We start from the raw sequence: 21,329 nt of genomic DNA on the forward strand, positions 1-21,329 counted from the left end.
GGTTAGTCTGAAATGTCAGCAAAATAAACTAAAAAAATTAATGAGACTGGAATTTAATGACAAATGTATAAGCTTTGGAGCATAATTTTTCTCTTCCTAGTCCTTTTGGTAAAAACAAATTATGACAGGACTGTATTTTTTGTAGAATAAACTTTAGTCTTATACTTGGCCTGATTATTTGCATAAAGTGCATCAAGAATGATTATTTCTATATAGGCCTTTTGGATTGTCTTTGATGAAACTCTGTTCCACAAGGAACCTCAGATAAGATCTTCTAAAGCTGAGCTCAGCCATGGGTTTGTATCTTCAGATACCAGTGAGTTGGGTGATCCTCTCCTCTAAAGGTCCCAGGATAAACTGGGAGCTCCTGGTCCTGTTAGAAAGTGACATTCTTTACTGACCACAGGTCAGGAACCCTGTACAGGGACTATATATATATATATATATATAGGTATGAGGCCAGTTCTCTCCATGGGAATTTTATTATCTCTGCAAGTTGAGATTGACTCCTTAAAGAGAAGCATATCCTTCCAGTCAAAGCCTTGGCAAAATAACCAGTTTTTCTAATTTTGTCCTGTTGCAAAAGGAAAATGGATTCTTACTGAACTGATGCAAACTATACATTGCAATATCTTAAGAGTACTCAGAGATAGTTTTGAAATTCTAGAGGAACCAGGCAGAGAGAAACAAACATGCTCCAAACTTTGTTCACAGGAGTACAGCTTATTCAATTATTAAAGGCCATAAATAGTTCAAAATAAGTTTCCTTGACTCTGAAAGACAAACAAGGATCATCAATATTCTAAGAAAAATAAAAAAGATTGCTTTAGCTGAGTTTAGTCCATTTAGTTAACTTCTGTTTTGCTTGATACTTGTGAACATATCAGTTCTTCTTGAATCCTGTACCTTCTCTATTCCAGTGTTACAATCTTCAAAGCTATTAGAGAGCACTAGTTAAAGTTGTATAGCTTGATTGTAACCTATCTTTTGAGAAGGAACAAAGCAAGACACGAATTGTCTGCAAATGACAACATTTTCAGGGTAGTTAGAGTTAAAAACATGACTGATGAAGTTTAGTTATCTGTGGTTTACAGTAACTTGGCAACCTTAATTATGATTAATAGTGTATACTTAGACATTAGAATTTTAGAAATTCCATACAATTTTGGAACATAGTATTATTCACCAAAATATAACTTAAGATTGCACATCATTTCAGCAATATCATGTAACTAAACGTGTCAAACAATCCTGTTTACCTCTTCTCTGGATGTATCAGGGGCCCTCTGAACCATCCAGAAAGCAAGGTATCAGGAAAGAAAATTTTAAAATTTGAAGTTTGATTTTCGGACGCCTGTTAAATGTTGGAGGGCTTAAAACACTTGATGTTATGAAATAGAATTCCATATTGCTCAAAAGGCAAAAGTCTTTCATTAGCCTTTACTATTACATGAGAATCCTCTTGAAAGCCAAATTGTACCCTTGCGTTAGTTTATTAATGTTAACCCCAATTGGTTTAAACAAAACCTTATAGATGATTCCATCTATTCTTAACCAGTTAGACTGTAAGTTAAATCTTTACAATCCTTTTATAACACTTTTTGCTAAAGGGAAGTTTGGCATCAGAAGAAAACCTTGTTGTGCTTTTATTTCGATGCTCAATTTATGAAAAGATCATATAATACTTTTTTGAATTTAGTTAATGTTTATGCATTTTTTGCAAAATTAATTTTTAAAATTTTAGAATTTTAAAAATCTTTTTATAACTTGCTGAAACCTCTAGCTTTATCATATCAAATCTAAGATAATCACTCGTCGCTGGCAAAATTTACATTTTCATGCTTTCTTATAATCTTTTACTAGAAAATACATTTTACTGTTTTTATACACCTTGCATGTAAAACTGTTTAGTGGTCTCTAATACATGTTGCAGTGTAAACTCTTAGCAGCTTTTACATTTGGTGAAAAACCTTGTTAAGCAATTTTAATTGTCTACCAAGTATGGAGCCTAGGACCCAGACAAAAGGGAAGATAAGGTCTGACTCTTTCCAGCATCTAACTCCATATGTCCCAGGCCTTGCCTATCTATAAAGCAGACAGTTTACAACCTTGAAACATTTAGCAAACCTAGTACCTAAACTCGTATGATTTAGACCACATATTTGCATTTTGATGACACTTGCATTTTACCATCCTTAAGCCATTTTTTTTTTTATTTTTTTTTATTATACTTTAAGTTCTAGGGTACATGTGCATAACGTGCAGGTTTGTTACATATGTATACTTGTGCCATGTTGGTGTGCTGCAACCATCAACTCGTCAGCACCCATCAACTCGTCATTTACATCAGGTATAACTCCCAATGCAATCCCTCCCGCCTGCCCCCTCCCCATGATAGGCCCCGGTGTGTGATGTTCCTCTTCCCGAGTCCAAGTGATCTCATTGTTCAGTTCCCACCTCTGAGTGAGAACATGCAGTGTTTGGTTTTCTGTTCTTGCCATAGTTTGCTGAGAATGATGGTTTCCAGCTGCATCCATGTCCCTACAAAGGACACAAACTCATCCTTTTTTATGGCTGCATAGTATTCCATGGTGTATATGTGCCACATTTTCTTAATCCAGTCTGTCACTGATGGACATTTGGGTTGATTCCAAGTCTTTGCTATTGTGAATAGTGCCGCAATAAACATACGTGTACATGTGTCTTTATAGCAGCATGATTTATAATCCTTTGGGTATATGCCCAGTAATGGGATGGCTGGGTCATATGGTACTTCTAGTTCTAGATCCTTGAGGAATCGCCATACTGTTTTCCATAATGGTTGAACTAGTTTACAATGCCACCAACAGTGTAAAAGTGTTCCTATTTCTCCACATCCTCTCCAGCACCTGTTGTTTCCTGACTTTTGAATGATTGCCATTCTAACTGGTGTGAGATGGTATCTCATTGTGGTTTTGATTTGCATTTCTCTGATGGCCAGTGATGATGAGCATTTTTTCATGTGTCTGTTGGCTGTATGAATGTCTTCTTTTGAGAAATGTCTGTTCATATCCTTTGCCCACTTTTTGTTGGGTTGTTTGCTTTTTTCTGGTAAATTTGTTGGAGTTCTTTGTAGGTTCTGGATATTAGCCCTTTGTCAGATGAGTAGATTGCAAAAATTTTCTCCCATTCTGTAGGTTGCCTGTTCACTCTGATGGTAGTTTCTTTTGCTGTGCAGAAGTTCTTTAGTTTAATTAGATCCCGTTTGTCAATTTTGGCTTTTGTTGCCGTTGCTTTTGGTGTTTTAGACATGAAGTCCTTGCCCATGCATATGTCCTGAATGGTATTACCTAGGTTTTCTTCTAGGGTTTTTATGGTATTAGGTCTAAAATTTAAGTCTCTAATCCATCTTGAATTAATTTTTGTATAAGGAGTAAGGAAAGGATCCAGTTTCAGCTTTCTACTTATGGCTAGCCAATTTTCCCAGCACTGTTTATTAAATAGGGAATCCTTTCCCCATTTCTTGTTTTTCTCAGGTTTGTCAAAGATCAGATGGCTGTATATGTGTGGTATTATTTCTGAGGACTCTGTTCTGTTCCATTGGTCTATACTTCTGTTTTGGTACCAGTACCATGCTGTTTTGGTTACTGTAGCCTTGTAGTATAGTTTGAAATCAGGTAGCATGATGCCTCCAGCTTTGTTCTTTTGACTTAGGATTGTCTTGGCAATGCGGGCTCTTTCTTGGTTCCATATGAACTTTAAAGCAGTTTTTTCCAAGTCTGTGGAGAAACTCATTGATAGCTTGATGGGGATGGCATTGAATCTATGAATTACCTTGGGCAGTATGGCCAGTTTCATGATATTGATTCTTCCTATCCATGAGCATGGTATGTTCTTCCATTTGTTTGTGTCCTCTTTTATTTCACTGAGCAGTGGTTTGTAGTTCTCCTTGAAGAGGTCCTTTACATCCCTTGTAAGTTGGATTCCTAGGTATTTTATTCTCTTCGAAGCAATTGTGAATGGAAGTTCATTCATGATTTGGCTCTCTGTCTGTTACTGGTGTATAAGAATGCTTGTGATTTTTGCACATTAATTTTGTATCCTGAGACTTTGCTGAAGTTGCTTATCAGCTTAAGGAGATTTTGGGCTGAGACAATGGGGTTTTCTAAATATACAATCATGTCATCTGCAAACAGGGACAATTTGACTTCTTCTTTTCCTAACTGAATACCCTTGATTTCTTTCTATTGCCTGATTGCCCTAGCCAGAACTTCCAGCACTATGTTGAATAGGGGTGGTGAGAGAGGGCATCCCTGTCTTGTGCCAGTTTTCAAAGGGAATTTTTTCAGTTTTTGCCCATTCAGTATGATATTGGCTGTGGGTTTGTCATAAATAGCTCTTATTATTTTGAGATACCGAATTTATTGAACATTTTTAGCATGAAGGGCTGTTGAATTTTGTCAAAGGGCTTTTCTGCATCTGTTGAGAAAATCATGTGGTTTTTGTCTTTGGTTCTGCTATATGCTGGAGTACGTTTATTGATTTGCATATGTTGAACCAGCCTTGCATCCCAGGGATGAACCCACTTGATCATGGTGGATAAGCTTTTTGATGTGCTGCTGAATCCGGTTTGCTAGTATTTTATTGAGGATTTTTGCATCGATGTTCATCAGGGATATTGATCTAAAATTCTCTTTTTTTGTTGTGTCTCTGCCAGGCTTTGGTATCAGGATGATGTTGGCCTCATAAAATGAGTTAGGGAGGATTCCCTCTTTTTCTGTTGATTGGAATAGTTTCAGAAGGAATGGTACCAGCTCCTCCTTGTACCTCTGGTAGAATTCAGGTGTAAATCCATCTGGTCCTGGACTTTTTTTGGTTGGTATGCTATTAATTATTGCCTCAATTTCAGAGCCTGCTGTTGGTCTATTCAGGGATTCAGCTTCTTCCTGGTTTAGTCTTGGGAGAGTGTAAGTGTCTAGGAAATTATCCATTTCTTCTAGATTTTCTAGTTTATTTGCGTAGAGGTGTTTATAGTATTCTCTGATGGTAGTTTGTATTTCTGTGGGGTCGGTGGTGATATCCCCTTCATCATTTTTTATTGCGTCTATTTGATTCTTCTCTCTTTTCTTCTTTATTAGTCTTGCTAGCGGTCTATCAATTTTGTTGATCTTTTCAAAAAACCAACTCCTGGATTGATTGATTTTTTGGAGGTTTTTTTGTGTCTCTATCTCCTTCAGTTCTGCTCTGATCTGAGTTATTTCTTGCCTTCTGCTAGCTTTTGAATGTGTTTGCTCTTGCTTCTCTAGTTCTTTTAATTGTGATGTTAGAGTGTCAATTTTAGATCTTTCCTGCTTTCTCTTGTGGGCATTTAGTGCTATAAATTTCCCTCTACACACTGCTTTAAATGTGTCCCAGAGATTCTGGTATGTTGTATCTTTGTTCTCATTGGTTTCTAAGAACATCTTTATTTCTGCCTTCATTTCGTTATGTACTCAGTAGTCATTCAGGAGCGGGTTATTCAGTTTCCATGTAGTTGAGCGGTTTTGATTGAGCTTCTTAGTCCTGAGTTCTAGTTTGATTGCACTGTGGTCTGACAGACAGTTTGTTATAATTTCTGTTCTTGTGCATTTGCTGAGGATTGCTTTACTTCCAATTATGTGGTCAATTTTAGAATAAGTGTGATGTGGTGCTGAGAAGAATGTATATTCTGTTGATTTGGGTTGGAGAGTTCTGTAGATGTCTATTAGGTCTGCTTGCTGCAGAGATGAGTTCAATTCCTGGACATCCTTGTTAACTTTCTGTCTCATTGATCTGTCTAATGTTGACAGTGGGGTGTTGAAGTCTCCCATTATTATTGTATGGGAGTCTAAGTCTCTTATAAGTCTCTAAGGACTTGCTTTATGAATCTGGGTACTCCTGTATTGGGTGCATATATATTTAGGATAGTTAGCTCTTCCTGTTGAATTGATACCTTTACCATTATGTAATGGCCTTCTTTGTCCCTTTTGATCTTTGATGGTTTAAAGTCTGTTTTATCAGAGACTAGTATTGCAACCCCTGCTTTTTTTTGTTCTCCATTTGCTTGGTAGATCTTCCTCCATCCCTTTATTTTGAGCCTATGTATGTCTCTGCATGTGAGATGCGTCTCCTGAATATAGCAGACTGATGGGTCTTGACTCTTTATCCAGTTTGCCAGTCTGTGTGTTTTAATTGGAGCATTTAGTCCATTTACATTTAAGGTTAATATTGTTATGTGTGAACTTGATCCTGCCATTATGATATTAACTGGTTATTTTGCTCGTTAGTTGATGCAGTTTCTTCCTAGCCTCGATGGTCTTTACATTTTGGCATGTTTTTGCAATGGCTGGTACCGGTTGTTCCTTTCCATGTTGAGTGCTTCCTTCAGGGTCTCTTGTAAGGCAGGCCTGGTGGTGACAAAATCTCTAAGCATTTGCTTATCTGTAAAGGATTTTATTTCTACTTCACTTATGAAACTTAATTTGGCTGGATATGAAATTCTGGGTTTAAAATTCTTTTCTTTAAGAATGTTGAATATTGGCCCCCACTCTCTTCTGGCTTGGAGAGTTTCTGCCGAGAGATCTGCTGTTAGTCTGATGGGCTTCCCTTTGTGGGTACCCCGACCTTTCTCTCTGGCTGCCCTTAAGATTTTTTCCTTCATTTCAACTCTGGTGAATCTGGCAATTATGTGTCTTGGAGTTGCTCTTCTCGAGGAGTATCTTTGTGACGTTCTCTGTATTTCCTGCATTTGAATGTTGGCCTGCCCTACTAGGTTGGGGAAGTTCTCCTGGATGATATCCTGAATAGTGTTTTCCAACTTGGTTCCATTTTCTCCCTCACTTTCAGGCACCCCTATCAGATGTAGATTTGGTCTTTTTACATAATCCTATACTTCTTGCAGGCTTGGTTCATTTCTTTTTCTTCTTTTTTCTTTAGATTTCTCTTCTCGCTTCATTTCATTCATTTGATCCTCAATCGCTGATACTCTTTCTTCCAGTTGATCGAGTCAGTTACTGAAGCTTATGCATTTGTCACGTATTGCTCGAGCCATGATTTTCATCTCTGTCAGTTCGTTTATCGCCTTCTCTGCATTAATTATTCTAGTTATCAATTCTTCCACTCTTTTTTTCAAGATTTTTAGTTTCTTTGCGCTGGGTACGTAATTCCTCCTTTAGCTCTGAGAAGTTTGATGGACTGAAGCCTTCTTCTCTCATCTCGTCAAAGTCATTCTCCGTCCAGCTTTGATCCATTGCTGGCAATGAGCTGTGTTCCTTTGGAGGGGGAAATGCGCTCTTATTTTTTGAATTTCCAGCTTTTCTGCCCTGCTTTTTCCCCATCTTTGTGGTTTTATCTGCCTCTGGTCTTTGATGATGGTGACGTACTGATGGGGTTTTCGTGTGGGTGTCCTTCTTGTTTATTAGTTTTCCTTCTAACAGTTAGGACCCTCAGCTGTAGGTCTGTTGGAGATTGCTTGAGGTCCACTCCAGACCCTGTTTGCCTGGGTATCAGCAGCAGAGGCTGCAGAAGATAGAATATTGCTGAACAGCAAGTGTACCTGTCTGATTCTTGCTTTGGAAGCTTCCTCTCAGGGGTGCACTCCACCGTGTGAGGTGTGGGGTGTCGGTCTGCCCCTAGTGGGGGATGTCTCCCAGTTAGGCTACTCAGGGGTCAGGGACCCACTTGAGCAGGCAGTCTGTCCATTCTCAGATCTCAACCTCTGTGTTGGGAGATCCCCTGCTCTCTTCAAATCTGTCAGACAGAGTCGTTTGCGTCTGCAGAGGTTTCTGCTGCTTTTTTGTTGTTGTTGTTGTTTAGCTGTGCCCTGCCCCCAGAGGTGGAATCTACAGAGACAGGCAGGCCTCCTTGAGCTGCTGTGAGCTCCACCTAGTTCGAGGTTCCCAGGGCTTTGTTTACCTACTTAAGCCTCAGCAATGGCGGGCGCGCCTTCCCCAGCCTCGCTGCTGCCTTGCGGTTAGATCGCAGACTGCTGTGCTAGCAATGAGGGAGGCTCCGTGGGCGTGGGACCCTCCCAGCCAGGTGTGGGATATAATCTCCTGGTGTGCCCGTTTGCTAAGACCCTTGATAAAGCGCAGTATTGGGGTGGGATTTACCTGATTTTCCAGGTGTTGTGTGTCTCAGTTCCCCTGGCTAGGAAAAGGGATTCCCTTCCCCCTTGCGCTTCCCAGGTGAGGCGATGCCTTGCCCTGCTTCAGCTCTCGCTGGTGGGGCTGTAGCAGCTGACCAGCACCGATTGTCCGGCACTCCCTAGTGAGATGAACACAGTACCTCAGTTGAAAATGCAGAAATCACCTGTCTTCTGTGTCGCTCGCGCTGGGAGCTAGAGACTGGAGCTGTTCCTATTTGGCCATCTTGCTCCGCCCCCACCCATTTTGTTTCTTAAAAATTAAAGTCACATGAACTAAAAGGCATTGCACCTTTTATCTTTCCTTAAAAGAATATTTGATTTGGTGGTAGCTGGCAAGATGGCTGAATAGGAACAGCTCCGGCCTACAGCTCCCAGCAGATTAATGCAGAAGGCCGGTGATTTCTGCATTTCCAACTGAGGTACCCAGCTCATCTCACTGGGACTGGTTAGACCGTATATGCAGCCCATGGAGGGTGAGCTGAAGCAGGGTGGGGTGTTGCCTCACCCAGGAAGCACAGGGGGTTGGGGAACTCTCTCCCATTACTAAGGTAAGCCATGAGGTATTGTGCCATGAGGAATAGTGTACTTCGGCCCAGATACTATGCTTTCCCAACAGTCTTTGCAACCCGCAGACCAGGAGATTCCCTTGGGTGCTCATGCCACCAGGACACTGGGTTTCAAGCACAAAACTGATGGCCTTTTGGGCAGACACTAAGCTAGCTGCAGGAGTTATTTTTTCATACTCCAGTGGCGCCTGGAATGCCAGCAAGACAGAACTTTTCACTCCACTGGAAAGGGGGCTGAAGTCAGGGAGCCAAGTGGTCTACCTCAGCGGATCCCACCCCCACAGAGCCCAGCAAGCTAAGATCCACTGGCTTGAAATTGTCGCTGCCAGCATCGCAGTCTGAAGTTGACCTGGGATGCTTGAGCTTGGTAGGGGAGAGGGGTGTCTGCCATTACTGAGGCTTGAGTAGGCAGTTTTCCCCTCACAGTGTGAACAAAGCCACCGGGAAGTTTGAACTGGGCAGAGTCCACCACAGCTCAGCAAATCTGCTGTAGCCAGACTGCCTCTCTAGATTCCTCCTCTCTGGGGAGGGGATTTGTGAAAGAAAGGCAGCAGCCTCAGTCAGGGGCTTATAGATAAAACTCCCATCTCCCTGGGACAGAGCAACTTGAGGAAGAGGTGGCTGTCGGCACAGCTTCAGTAGACATAACCATTCCTGCCTGGCGGCTCTGAAGAGAGCAGCAGATCTCTCAACACAGTGCTTCTTAACTAAAGAAGCATGTTCTAACCCCATGCAAGGAAGCTAAGAACCTTGAAAAAAGGTTATAGGAATTGTTAACTGGAATTCTATTTGAGAGAAGAACATAAATGACCTGATGGAACTGAAAAACACAGCACAAGAACTTCGTGAAGCATACATAAGTATCAGTAGCTGAATTGATCAAATGGAAGAAAGGATATCAGAGATTAAAAATCAATTTAATCAAATAAAGCGGGAAGACAAGATTAGAGAAAAAAGAATGAAAAAAAGGACTATGTGAAAAGACCAAACCTATGTTTGGTGTACCTGAAAGTGACAGGGAGAATGGAACCAAGTTGGAAATACACTTCAGGATATTATCCAGGAGAACTTCCCCAACCTAGCAAGACAGGCCAACATTCAAATTCAGAAAATACAGAGAACACCAGAAAAATACTCCTTGAGAAGAGCAGTCCCAACACACATAATCATCAGATTCACCAAGGTTGAAATGAAGGAAAAAATGTTAAGGGAAGCCAGAGAGAAAGGTTGGTTTACCCTCAAAGGGAAACCCATGAGACTAACAGCAGATCTCTCTGCAGAAACCCTACAAGCCAGAAGAGTGGTGGCCACTCTTCAACATTCTTAAAGAAGAGTTTTCTTTAAGAATTTCATATCCAGATTTCATATCCAGGCAAACTAAGCTTCAAAAGCAAAGGAGAAATAAAATCCTTTACAGACAAGAAAATGCCAAGAGATTTTATCACCACCAGGCCTGCCTTACAAAGAGAACTCCTGGAGGAAGTGCTATATATGGAAAGGAACAACTGGTACCAGCCATTGCAAAAGCTTACCAAATTGTAAAGAACATCAACACGGGCTGGGTGGGGCGGATCACAAGGTCAGGATCAAGTTTGAGGAGTTTGAGACCAGCCTGGCCAACATGGTGAAACCCTGTCTCTACTAAAAATACAGAAACTAGCTGGGCATGGTGGTGCATGCCTGTAATCCCAGCTACTTGGGAGGTTGAGGCAGGATAATCTCTTGAACCCGGGAGGCGGAGTTTGCAGTGTGCCGAGATTGCACCACTGCACTCTAGCCTGGGTGACAGAGTGAGAGTATTTAAAATTAAAAAAAAGAAAAAAAGAAAAAAAGAACATCGACACTATGAAGAAACTGCATCAACTAACGGGCAAAATGACCAGCTAGCATCATAATGACAGGATCACACTCATACATAACAATATTAACCTTAAATGTAAATGGGCTAAATACTCCAATTAAAAGGCACAGACTGGCAAATTGGATAAAGAATCAAGACCCATCAGTGTGCTGTATTCAGGAGACCCATCTCACATGCAAAGACACACATAGTCTCAAAATACGGGGATGGAGAAATATTTACCAAGCAAATGGAAAGCAAAAAAATGCAGAGGTTGCAGTCCTAGTCTCTGATGAAACAGACTTTAAACCAACAAAGATTGAAAGAGACAAAGAAGGGCATTACGTAATGGTAAAAGGATCAATGCAAGAAGAGCTAATGATCCTGAACATATATGCACCCAATACAGGAGCATCCAGATTCATAAAGCAAGTTCTTAGAGACCTACAAAGAGTCTTAGATTCCCACACAATAATAGTGGGAGACTTTAACATCCCACTCTCAATATTAGATCATCGAGACAGAAAAATTAACAAGGATATTCAGGACTTCAACTCAGCTCTGGACCAAGCAGACCTAATAGACATCTACAGAACTTTCCACCTGTAATCAAGAGCATATACGTTCTTCTCAGCACTACGTTGTACTTAACTCTAAAAATGACCACATAATTGGAAGTAAAACACTCCTCTGCAAATGTGAAAGAACCAAAATAATAACAAACAGTCTGTCAGACCACAGTGCAATCAAATTAAAATTCAGGATTAAGACACTCACTCAAAACAGAGCAGAATTATTTGGAAACTGAACAACCTGCTCCTGAATGACTACTGGGTAAATAACAAAATTAAGGCAGAAGTAAATAAGTTCTTTGAAACCAATGAGAACAAAGACACAGCGTACCAGAATCTCTAGGACACATTTAAAGCAGTGTGTAAAGGGAAAGATCAGCACAAGACAAGGATGCCCTCTCTCACCACTCCTATTCAACATAGTATTGGATGTCCTGGCCAGGCCATTCAGGCAACAGAAAGAAATAAAGGGTATTCACATAGGAAGAGAGAAAGTCAAATTGTCTCTGCTTGCAGATGACATGATTATATATTTAGAAAACCCCATTGTCTCAGTTCAAAAATCTCCTTAAGCTGATAAGCAACTTTAGCAAACTCTCAGGATACAAAGCCAATGTGCAAAAATCACAAGCATTCCTATACACCAATAATACGAAAACAGAGAGCCAAATCATGAGTGAAGTGCCATTCACAATTACTGCAAAGAGAATACCTAGGAATCCAACTTACAAGGGATGTGAAGGACCTCTTCAAGGAGGACTACAAACCACTTCTCAAGGAAATAAGAGAGGGTACAAACAATTGGAAAAATATTCCATGCTCATGGATAGGAAGAATCAATATTGTGAAAATGGCCATACCGCCCAAAGTAATTTATAGATTCAGTGCTATCCCCATCAAGCTACTATTCATTTTCTCCACAGAATTAGAAAAAACTACTTTAAATTTCATGTGGGACCAAAAAGGAGCCCATGTAGCAAAGACAATCCTAAGCAAAAAGAACAAAGCTGGAGGCATCATGCTACCTGACTTCAAACTATACTACAAGGCTATAGTAACCCAAACAGCATGGTATTGGTACCAAAACAGATAAATAGACAAATGGAACAGAACAGAGACCTCAGAAATAACACCACACATCTGCAACCATATGGTTTTTGACAAACCTGACAAAAACAAGCAATGGGGAAAGGATTTCCTATTTAATAAATTGTGTTGGGAAAACTGGCTAGCCATATGCAGAAAACTGAAACTGGATCCCTTCCTTACACCTTATACAAAAATTAACCCAAGATGGATTAAAGACTTAAATGTAAGACATACAACCATAAAATCCCTAGAAGAAAACCTGGACAATACCATTCAGGACGTAGGCATGGACAAATACTTCATGACTAAAGCACCAAAAAGAATTGCAACAAAAGCCAAAATTGACAAATGGGTTCTAATTAAACTAAAGAGCTTCTGCACAGCAAAAGAAACTGTCATCAGAGTTAACAGGCAACCTATGGAATGGGAGAAAATTTTTGCAATCTGTATCTGACAAAGGGCTAATATCCAAAATCTACAAAGAATTTAAATTTACAGGAAAAAAAACGATCTTATCAAAAAGTGGGTGAGGGATATGAACAGACACTTCTCAAAAGAAGGCATTTATGTGGCCAACAAACATATGAAAAAAAGCTGATCATCACTGGTCATTAGAGAAATGCAAATCAAAACCACAATGAGATACCATCTCATACCAGTCAGAATGGCGATCATTAAAAAGTCAGGAAACAACAGATGCTGGAGAGGATGTGGAGAAATAGGAACACTTTTATACTGTTGATGGCAGTGTAAATTATTTCAACCATTATGGAAGACATTCTGGTGATTCCTCAAGGATCTAGAACCAGAAATACCACGTATGTTTATTGCAGCACTGTTTACAATAGCAAAGACTTGGAACCAACCCAAATGTCCATCAATGATAGACTGGATAAAGAAAATGTGGCACATATACACCATGGAATACTATACTGCCATAAAAAAAGAATGCGCTCATGTCCTTTGCAGAGACATGGATGAAGCTGGAAACCATCATTCTCAGCAAAATAACACAAAATCAGAAAACCAAACACCGCATGTTCTCACTCATAAGTAGGAGTTGAATAATGAGAACACATAGACACAGGGAGAGAAACATCACACACAGGGCCTGTTGGCGGTGGGGGGAGGGACAACATTAGGAGAAATCCCTAATGTAGATGACGGGTTGATGGGTGCAAGGAACCACCATGGCACTTGTATAGCTATGAAACAATCCTGCACGTTCTGCACATGTCCTAGAACTTACAATAATTTTTAAAAAGGAAAAAAAGAAACTTTGGTTTAAGTGCTTATTTTTCAAGCCAATCAGAGCTCTTTTTATAGACATTGCATAACAACACATATAAAGCAAAACAGAAGATTCAGCACTTGTAAGATTTTCATTTGCCAGTTTCTTAATTGAATTACTGGCTTCAGGGTAGAGCCCTTGGAGGAACAGGGCCAGGATAGCATGCCTAATTTTTTAGGGCCTAATAAGCAGGCATAGTTGAAGGCAAAGATCCCCAAAGTTAAGAGTGACATTTTATACTGGATCTTGGATCCCCAAAAGGAGGGAGATAACTATGGGAGAAGAGTGCAGTGCTTCTACCATGCATTTCATTACAAGGCAACCCAAAGCTAATCAGCTTATTTTGTAATCAGCCCATCCCCCATGGGAGTCTCATCTCTCAGTGGTGGGTGGGGATGTTTCTGTATCTTTCAGGTGGCCAAGAGCATGCTTCTCTAATTCAGATTTGCACAGTTAAGTATTTCTCTAGAACTACTATTAGCCATCTTTAAAGTATATTTCCTACCTCATTATCACACACCAAAGCTCTCTCATAATGTGAAGTAGTTTGATACCTGAAAACTCAAAACTGTCAGATAACAAAATGCAAAACAGAACAGAGCCTTTGCCTTTGATTTTGAGAGGGAACTATCTGCTTTTAATTCCTGGGGTTTCATTCTGTGGTGCCTCCTCTGTTTTTTCTAAGGAGTCCCAGCTACCAGAAGTTATCTTGGGGCCTCTTTTGTGTATATTGAGTAGCAAGACAAAAAAACGGAGAAAATTATTTCTGTTAACTGAAAAGAAAAAAAAAATTTTTTCCAGAAAAACAAGATCCAAGAAGAGACAAACATAAAGGCCCTTTAAATATACTTGTAACTTAGATATTCACTTTTAATGAAGCTGGGTGCTCCTTAAGAAAATCCCTTTAACTCTCTTGTTACTCCACTTTAGCGACACCAAGCAGGTAAGATTTTCAGCTTTAATTTCACAGAAAGTAACATAGGTGAAACCAACAAGCCTTAGTTATTTTATGATTTAACTGCAAATATATGAGGTATTTTCAAAGGGGTGATAAGCAGCTTTTGAAACTGTCATTGCAAAATTGTGACTGAGATATTGAAAGAGACCTGACCCAACCAAGTCCGTTTTGTTTCCAGCACCCAAGCTGTCCTTGCCCATTCCTGGGTATAGGCTGAACCAACTTTGGGAGGAGCCTAGTTTACAGTTCATAGTCCAAAACAAAGATGATAACAGCCCCTTTTTAAGATATACTTTCCTCTTTCCTGGGGACCAGACCAGTAAACTAGCACAAGATTAGAAACCGTGGCTTAGGAGTCATGCAGGTGGAGCCTACAAGATTTTGATCCTTTCTTAACCTCTCAAGATCAGTGCTTAAGATATTTTGTAAACCCTACCCTTAATGGATTAGCTTGCACTGCCCAGATCAATAAACTGGCTTATCTGATTTTGTGGCCCCCACCTAGGAACTGACTTAGCACAAGATGACAGCCATCATTGTAAAATGGTGGAGACTAAAAGTATTGCCATGTGTTTGAGGTCATGTTCCCAAGGACATGAAACAAGACTGAGACTTGTAGCCAAGTTTGTTACTGACCATTTTGTTGGGCTAGTGTGAACAGCAGGCCAGTGGGGTCCTGGGTCCTACCTCAGGCATCCTAGCCTGAGGTACCCTTTCTTTTGATAGATCCATACAGAAAGACATGTAAAGCACACCAGATTGGCTACAGTTTAAGACTAACCTCACAAATCCTTTTTAATTAATTAAAATGTACAGAGAATATAAACAGTGATCCTTATTATTTCTTTTACTGATTTGCACAGGGAGAGAGAAGCCAAAAACCTGATTGGTTAAAAAAAAAATGTTTTACCCTTTTGCCAGCATGTCAGGCTTCTGGATTTTTTTCCCTCTAGCTCAACTCTAAGCCACAAATTTTAAAGTTTGGGGAAATTAACTTTTCCAGTTTGGATGAACATTATAAAAGAATCATTTTAAACCATGAAAGAAGGAAAAACACCATAGAAAAGTCTGGGGGCTTCAATTAGGGTTGTCAAGAGGTCTTGCTTCCCTTCCTATTGGGAATGGTGTTTCCCCTATTTCTTCACCTTCCCTATTTTCTCTTCCCTTTTGGCCTATTATAGGAGAAATATTGCTCATCTCCGAAATTCTCTGTTGTCTGCAGAACTGCCTGTTTCTCAGCTGTAGTTAGGGTTTGGCTTAGAAGCAGTATAACATCCCTTCATGAGAGGTCAAACACCTGAGTTAAATTTCGGAAAGGCTTCTGTATATTTATCAGGGTCATTAGAAAATCAGCCAAAGTCTCTGTTTATTTGCCTAAGGTCCTGTAATGAGGAAGCCCTAAATGAGGGGATTCCTCAGATTGTTCCCCTCAGGTTGTTTCTCTAACTTCAGAGAATCATTCTCCCTAGGCTTGCCTGATATGACTACTGAAAGGGCTGGGTTGATTTTGTGATGCCTGCAAATGTCTAGTAAGAAGCTATACCCTTGTGCAAAAGAAAGTTAGCTGCTTTTTCTTTAAATTTTTAGGATCAAAGGAGTCCCTGTGTTTCAGAACACACTCCAGAGTAGTACAAGCTGAAGATGATCTGTTACCCATCTAGAAATAGATGCGAGTAAAAGGTGTCCTTTAGTCTCTTTCCTTTTGGTGTGATCCATGTGGAAAGGAAGCCAGTGAAGGCATCCCTCCTGCTATTTTTTTTTTCCCCTGTAGTTCCTGGGTCCCAGCACCTTACTGCATGTGCTGCCCGTGGTTGCAGGTGTGACCCCCAGCCATGGAAACAGAGGAACTAAGTGATTGGGATTCGTCACGCTCACCCATGTGACTCTAGTCCTCTGCCTGTGATTTCTCTTTGAATTCCTTGACTTGTGTGACCTGCCTGGCTCCCCGCAAAAAATGGACCTCATGGACCTCGGGAGAGACTCTGTGACAGTGGCATTTGGGCAACTGTTGCACTTCCCTTCTTAATGGAGGAAGTGTGCTGGTTTAGCTCTACATCATGCTATTATTGCCTGTGCTAAAGCATTTACCCTTAGAGAATGCTTCCAGTTAAGTTCTAAACTTAAAACCCCTTACTAATTAAGTACCCTTCTAATTGGAGGTAGAGTAGGTGCCTTAAAAGAACGTAGGAATTGGGTTGCTGTTTTCCTGCTGATGGGACAGTATAAAGACTAAAATTTGGTTTTGGAGGATATTTTACTCCTAGTCGTTGAAGGTAGAATGCTTCTGTTCACAGAAGCAGCATAAAGCCTGGTTTCTAGTAGAGAAGCACAGAAAAGGAAGAGAATTGGGAAGAGTGTTTCGGCAAATAACTGATAATGTGCCTCATAGAGAGAATCCCTATTCCACTAGGTGGCACTGTTGGCCTTGACATGCCATGTGCTCTCCAGACCAAGGGCAGAGAGACTTTGACATGCTATGTGCTTTCCAGACCAAGGGCAGAGATCTGGAAGTGCTATTTGCTCCTCAAGGGACGAGAGAGACATGGAAATGCCATGTGCTCTCCAGACCAAGGGTAGAGAGAGACACTCACTGTGGGGGATGGGGAGACCTTCTGTTCCTAGAAAATCACAAAGCTGCCTTCCCTTGCACTATATCCCCAGTTACTATGACATTCCCTGATCTTGCCAAACAAGATTACTACTATGAACTGTAAAACTTCCAACACACTGCATACACAGAGAGGAGAGGAGCTATGGCAGTCATAGACAGGAAAGGAGGAAATTATGATAGAAAAGTTGGAGATCCTGTCGCCAATGCCCCATCAGTGGTTGGAGTCTGGTCTGAGTCCAGAAGCCTTTGGATAACATCGGGAAGTAACCCCAGCCAGAAATCCTCAGTTTCTCCAGAACCTCTTCCAGCCCCATGTGACAGCTAATTCCTCCAGGAAAGGAAACTGTTTCAAACATAGCCCACCTGCCCAGCAACCTGTGGGTACTGGGAGACTCTCCATGTTCTCTCTAGCAAGCCAGTCCCCCAAGTCTTGTCAGACTGGAAGCCATGCTAATTGTTTTTAAATGGCTGAAGGGGGCCCAGTATTTGGTTGATTTGGTTCTAGAATGGAGGATGAGAGTCCTGAAATGAAAGGACAGAGTTGGAGTCCACTTCTGTACTCACTGTTTCAATGAATGTTGTACCTTGGTATCTTGGACGAGGTCCTCAGTATGAAGCGACTACATTGTCTGGGGGAGATACCCGGGGTTTGTCATCTTGCACCAGAAAAACTTAGGACACGGACAACACGGGGAGTTTAGAAGTGGAGGTTTAATAGGAGAAAAAGAAAGAGAAAGGAAAACAGGTCTCTCCCTAGTGAAAGACAGGGAACTTCTGAGAGGAAAAGAGTGGCCAACAGCAGATGCACCAAATTAAATAGTCTGGCTTGAGGAGGTGATGTCTGATTTATGTAGGGCTCACAGATTGGTTTGACCAGGTATGATGTTTACATAGTGTCCAGGGAAGACTGGCCTCCCCACCCTAATGTTATTATGCAAATGAACTTTCCTTCTCAACCGGCATCATCTTGTCTGCTATATGGCTGACAAACAGAAGGGATGATGGAGCCACCATCTTGAATGTGTTTGGCACCACTGCTGGCATCTATGTGTGCAGCTCAATTTTACAGGCTGCTCTTTGTTAGAAAGGAAAATAATTTGTTGCTGCTTTTCATTAAAAGGAAAACCTTACCGAGGACTTCTGTATCCTCACTATCTGCTTAAATAATTTCTTCTTAACTCCTGTATTGGTAGGATTCTCCATGTGCGAAATCTTAACACAAAGTTTCAAGACAGGAAAGAAAGGGGAATATTTATCTGGTTGAAGGTCTATCTTATCAGAGAAGAAAATCTTTTCTGAAATCTTCAACTGATTTCCATTTATATCTCCTTGACTAGAACTGGGTCTGATGTCCATTCCTAAATCAATCACTGATCAAGGGGAATGAGTTTATCACTAAGGGCAGGGTACCGCTTCCTTGAACATAAGGCCATCTCATTCTTAACAATAAAATAAATAAAATCAGGGTTTAAATGGCAAGACAGAGTGGATACACTGAGCTGAAAAATACATGGTCACTAACTCAAGAATCTCTTAAACTTAAGTAAGTTGAGAACACTTCTCTGGAGATGTCTTGACAAAGAACACAAGAGAACATTAGCAGATTGGGGTGTGTTGTGAGATTAAAAACATATGAAAGAAATGACATCATAAAGATGATGGAGTAGAAAGTTCAAGGAATTTGCCCCTCTACTGAAGTCCTATATTCTCTACTGAAGCGGCTGTTGAGCTGGCAAGCACTGTCCAAAGCAACCATTTTAGAACTCTGGATCCTAGTCAAACACTTGTAGCATCCAGGGTAAGTAAATGATGAAGAAAGAGGCTGGTCACTGGCTGACAATGGAGATGATGGAACAGAGACTTCAGTGGACACACATCAGAAGGAATATATTTCTTGTCAAAAAAGTTCAGAAAAGTCACTAAGCAAACTGATGACTGTAACCTTCATCAAGTAACAGTAGTGATCCTTGGGGAGGAGGCACAATCTGACTTTCAGTTACCTAATTACAGGATTCAAAATGTCCAGTTCCCAACAAAAAATTACAAAGCCTACAAAGAAGCTGGAAAGTTTAGCCCATTCACAAGAAAAAGAGAAATCCATAGAAACCGTGCCTCAAATAGCTCATGCATTGGACTTAACTAGACAAAGACTTTAAATGAACTGTCTTATATATGCTCAAAGGTCTGAGAGAAATCATTGACAAAGAACTAAAGAAATCAGGAAAACAATGTATGAACTTATTAACTATTAGATATATAAAGTTATGTTTTTCTCAGCTGGGGTTAGCTCAAGAAATTTCTTTGTAGGATATGTTTATACTCCTTAAGTGGTTCTTGAATTCTATTCAGGTCTAGATTTTTAAAAGAGATTTGGATTCTGGCATTTGTAAAGTAGACTTTCCTGTTGGAGTATAGCTGTCAAAGGCATCATAGATAGTATTGCTAATGAATATAGAATACTCAAGTAATAGTTAAAAAAAAAAAAGCTACTGGGGGGTATCATTTTGTTAGCTTCAATACTTTACATTTTTGGAGAGGTGCTGTATGAATTACATTTCTCTTCTAGTATGGAGAAGTGTCAAAAAATTTCCATTTTTTACCATGGAAAAGTTTCATTAGGTAGTTTTCTCCTCACTGTCTATATTATTTTCAAAGGCCATACTCTAACACACCATAAAATTTCTTTTTTGTGCTTTTGCAGTGTTACTTGTGAGGTCAGAGAATACTCAAGGCACAACCCCACATATCATACAGATTCTTCCTTGCCTCTTGTAAAAAATCAGCAAGAGACTGTTGTATTAGAATGACATTTTTACATAAGTATGAGATGTAATTTTTAGTTAAGACTGCAAATAGTTAAAAGTTTATGCATTGCCTTATGTGTGGGCTACCAACCAGCTTTTCTCTTTATTCCTTCCAGGTTGATGAGAAAGCTCTGAAGCACATAACAGAAATGGGCTTCAGTAAGGAAGCATCCAGGCAAGCTCTTATGGATAATGGCAACAACTTAGAAGCAGCATTGAACGTGCTTCTTACAAGCAATAAACAGAAACCTGTTATGGGTCCTCCTCTGAGAGGTATAATTTATTAAACAGTGTGCCAGATAGTATTGTTTGCTTTTTAGATGAATATTTGTTATTGACAGAGGCTGTTAGCTGTGAGGGCTGTAATTTTATTTAACGTTATGGTAAGTGGAAGGAACACCAGTTTGGGAACCACAGAGACATTTGTAGTCCCAGTCTCGTTGTCTTCATCTTTGTACAAAATGGGTCTAACAACAACAACAAAACAAAAACAAAGCGGGTCTAACAATGACTTATTTAACAAGGTTGTTATGAATAACAGAGAAAATATGTGACTGGTTCTATTATTTCTAGAACTCTGCCACCTGAGTAAATGACTAAGCTTTTAAAAATTAACAAAAATATTACATTTACTTGGTGATATTATTATTATTATTATTTTTTAGATGGAGTCTCACTCTGTCACCTAGGCTGGAGTGTAGTGGCGCGATCTTGGCTCACTGCAAGCTCTACCTCCTGGGTTCATGCCATTCTCCTGCCTCAGCCTCCCGAGTAGCTGGGACTACAGGCGCCTGCCACCACACCTGGCTAATTTTTTTGTATTTTTAGTAGAGATGGGGTTTCACCATGTTCGCCAGGATGGTCTCCATCTCCTGACCTCGTGATCGGCCCATCTCAGCCTCCCAAAGTGCTGGGATTACAGGCGTGAGCCACCGCGCCCGGCCTTGGTATTATTCTTTAATCATTGCATGGTCAAGTTTATTATGTGGTTTTTCAAGTCCCAGTCCTATATTATTTTTAAAATGTCTGTGGTTGAAGAATAAATTATAATTTTTACTTAGAAGATAGTTTATATAAACAAATTCAGACTTCTGAATAGATGATTTATTTAGAGGATTAAATGTGCTACTTAATATAATTACTTAAAAAACTTTAAAAAATTACTGAAAAGATGTAGACTATACAAAAAATATGGAAAGAAATTAAAATCCCTATTTAAAATTTTTGGTTATATGTTAGTATATATTCTTTTTGTTTTTGCATATATAGTACATATTTCTTGCTTTTACATCTAAAGGTAGAGGAAAAGGCAGGGGACGAATAAGATCTGAAGATGAAGAGGACCTGGGAAATGCAAGGCCATCAGCACCAAGCACATTATTTGATTTCTTGGAATCTAAAATGGGAACTTTGAATGTGGAAGGTAGGCTAATTTAAAGTCGATTCTTTTTCTTT

The 21,329-nt window shown here is 40.1% G+C and overlaps 1 protein-coding gene across 12 annotated transcripts in view; it reads left to right on the forward strand.

The window, feature by feature from the left end:
- Positions 1-21,329, forward strand: part of TDRD3 (tudor domain containing 3) — a 199,526-nt gene that overhangs the window by 113,908 nt on the left and 64,289 nt on the right. For all 12 annotated transcript variants that reach the window (XM_074021591.1, XM_005585951.5, XM_065533307.1 and 9 more), the window contains 2 exons: positions 19,991-20,147; positions 21,172-21,297. In XM_074021591.1, the coding sequence (XP_073877692.1) occupies positions 19,991-20,147; positions 21,172-21,297 (283 nt within the window). The remainder of the gene's footprint in view (positions 1-19,990; positions 20,148-21,171; positions 21,298-21,329) is intronic.

This window comes from Macaca fascicularis, chromosome 17, assembly GCF_037993035.2.
Source record: "Macaca fascicularis isolate 582-1 chromosome 17, T2T-MFA8v1.1".
NCBI lineage: Eukaryota > Metazoa > Chordata > Mammalia > Primates > Cercopithecidae > Macaca > Macaca fascicularis.